We start from the raw sequence: 1,906 nt of genomic DNA, 5'->3' as shown, positions 1-1,906 counted from the left end.
CAGCGGCCGACGATGGCCGCCTCTTCCGCCAGCTCCCGGTCAAGCCGCGTAAGGGCCCAACGCGGGAACCGGCTGCGCACCCGGGACGATGATGCCGCCTGACATTGGGGGGCGGCCGACACCTCGAACCGAATATACAAGTGGTCCGAGAGTGTCTCCACCCCCCCTTCCACCCTCCAGTCCGACACGGAGCGCGCGGCGGAGGGGGTGGCGAACGTCAGGTCCACCACCGATCCGCCCGTCCGTCGCACGCACGTGTGGGCTGTCCCCCTGTTTAGGAGAGACAGCCCGGCGGCCAGCGCCCACTCTTCCACCTTTCGCCCCTTGGGCTCCGTGGCCGGGTTCCCCCACGCCGTTGATTTGGCGTTGAAGTCACCGGCCGCGAAGACCTTTAGGGGCGCTAACCGCCTTATCTCCGGCCCCAGGGCATCCAAGAACCGCTCCAGGGCCGGCAAATCCCGGTTCGGGGAGAAGTAAACACCAATTATGGCGTACTCTCCCCGAACCGCCACCACAAAGCCGTTCCCTCTCTTCTTAATCGCGAGGGGAGGGGCGGCACCAGGCCTAGCCACGATGGCCACGAGGTCATCCAGATCCCCCGCCCAGTGGGGCAGGGAGGGAACCGCGTACGGCTCCGCGACCACCGCGACATCCAAATCCCACTCCGCCATGGATTGCAGGAGGAGATCCTGCGCCCTAGCGGAGTGGTTGAGGTTGGCCTGGAGGAAGGTGACCCCCATCACTCCTCCATTTGGCCGACTGGCGCCTCCCCTTGCCTTCCCTCGCGCGGAGGAGGGGACGGCCCTTTCCCTCGGATCGGGGGTGGGTTGCAGGCCCTACCCCCCATCACGTGGCCCGCCGGCTTGCCGGCGTCGCGGCATACCGCGCAGCGGGGCTCCGCTGTGCAGGAGGCGGACAAATGCCCTGCCTCCCCGCACCTATAGCAGAGCCGGCTGCGGTCCGTCTGCGAGGGGCACAGCGATGCGGTGTGCCCCTTCCCCATGCACTTGTAGCAGTGCATGGGGCGCGCCTCCAGGTGCCGGAGCTGCACTCGACTCCAGCCTACCGTGAGGCTGCCCGCCTCGATCAGCTTTTTAGCCGTCGTGACCGGGCAGCGCATCAGGGCAGAGCCAGAGCCCCGCCAGTCTGAGCGGATTTCACCCACCCAGACCTGGTCCTCCGTGCAGCTCCCGGCTTGCGCGACCGCAGCCTTTATCCGCTGCGCCGTTGCCGCATCATTCAGGCCCGTCACGCGGAAGTCCGCGGTTTTGACGGGCCTGGAAACGTCCGCGACGCCGGAAAGGGCCGCCTTCAAGGCCGATGCAAGCGCATCTGCCTTGTCTGAGTTGGAGGGGCCAGAGACCTCGATTAGCCTCGCTCCGGTCGCACTCGGGCGAATCCGAAGCGAGCCGATTCCTAGCCCCTCCAGGCTCACCGCCTGCTCGGCCTTAAGGAGGGCGGAGCTGTATGTGGCCCCTTTTTGCGCTGCCTCCGGCTGTAACTTGAGAATTACAGCCGAGGAGCTAGGGGCCGACAGCTTGGCCGCCCTCGCTGGCGCCGCCCTGGGGGGTGCCTTGGGCGCCGTTGCAGTGGCCTTTGTTGGGGCCGCCGCCGGTCGCTCCGCAGGTTTGGGCTGGGACTTCTTTCCCACGCCCTTCCCCTTCCCCCTCCTCCCCCGGACTTCGACCCAGGGGAGCTCCGGGCATTCGTCGACCACAGCTGTTGAGGTCGACGGCCCGAAGGGCCCCCACTCTGTCACTCCCCCAGCACCTACCCCCTTACAACCCCGCCTCTCAGAGGCCGGGCGTGCAGGGGCCCGAACCTCCAACTCCACCACCGGCTGCTCAAGCCGCGGCGCCGGACCCAGACCGGAGGCCCGATCAATGGCCGTCCTTGCAGCCCTCGC

General features: G+C 67.7%; 1 protein-coding gene across 1 annotated transcript in view; it reads right to left on the bottom strand.

The window, feature by feature from the left end:
• Window positions 1–739: 739 nt before the first annotated feature.
• Window positions 740–1,906, bottom strand: part of LOC128680135 (uncharacterized) — a 1,979-nt gene continuing 812 nt past the window's right edge. Inside the window, exon 2 of the mRNA XM_053762974.1 lies at window positions 740–1,906. This exon is cut by the window's right edge and continues 17 nt beyond it. Coding sequence (XP_053618949.1) covers window positions 740–1,906 — 1,167 coding nt within the window.

This window comes from Plodia interpunctella, chromosome 23 (genome assembly GCF_027563975.2).
Source record: "Plodia interpunctella isolate USDA-ARS_2022_Savannah chromosome 23, ilPloInte3.2, whole genome shotgun sequence".
Classification (NCBI taxonomy): Eukaryota; Metazoa; Arthropoda; class Insecta; order Lepidoptera; family Pyralidae; genus Plodia; species Plodia interpunctella.
Note: the sequence above shows the minus strand (reverse complement) of the source record. Positions and strands in the feature narration are given on the sequence as shown.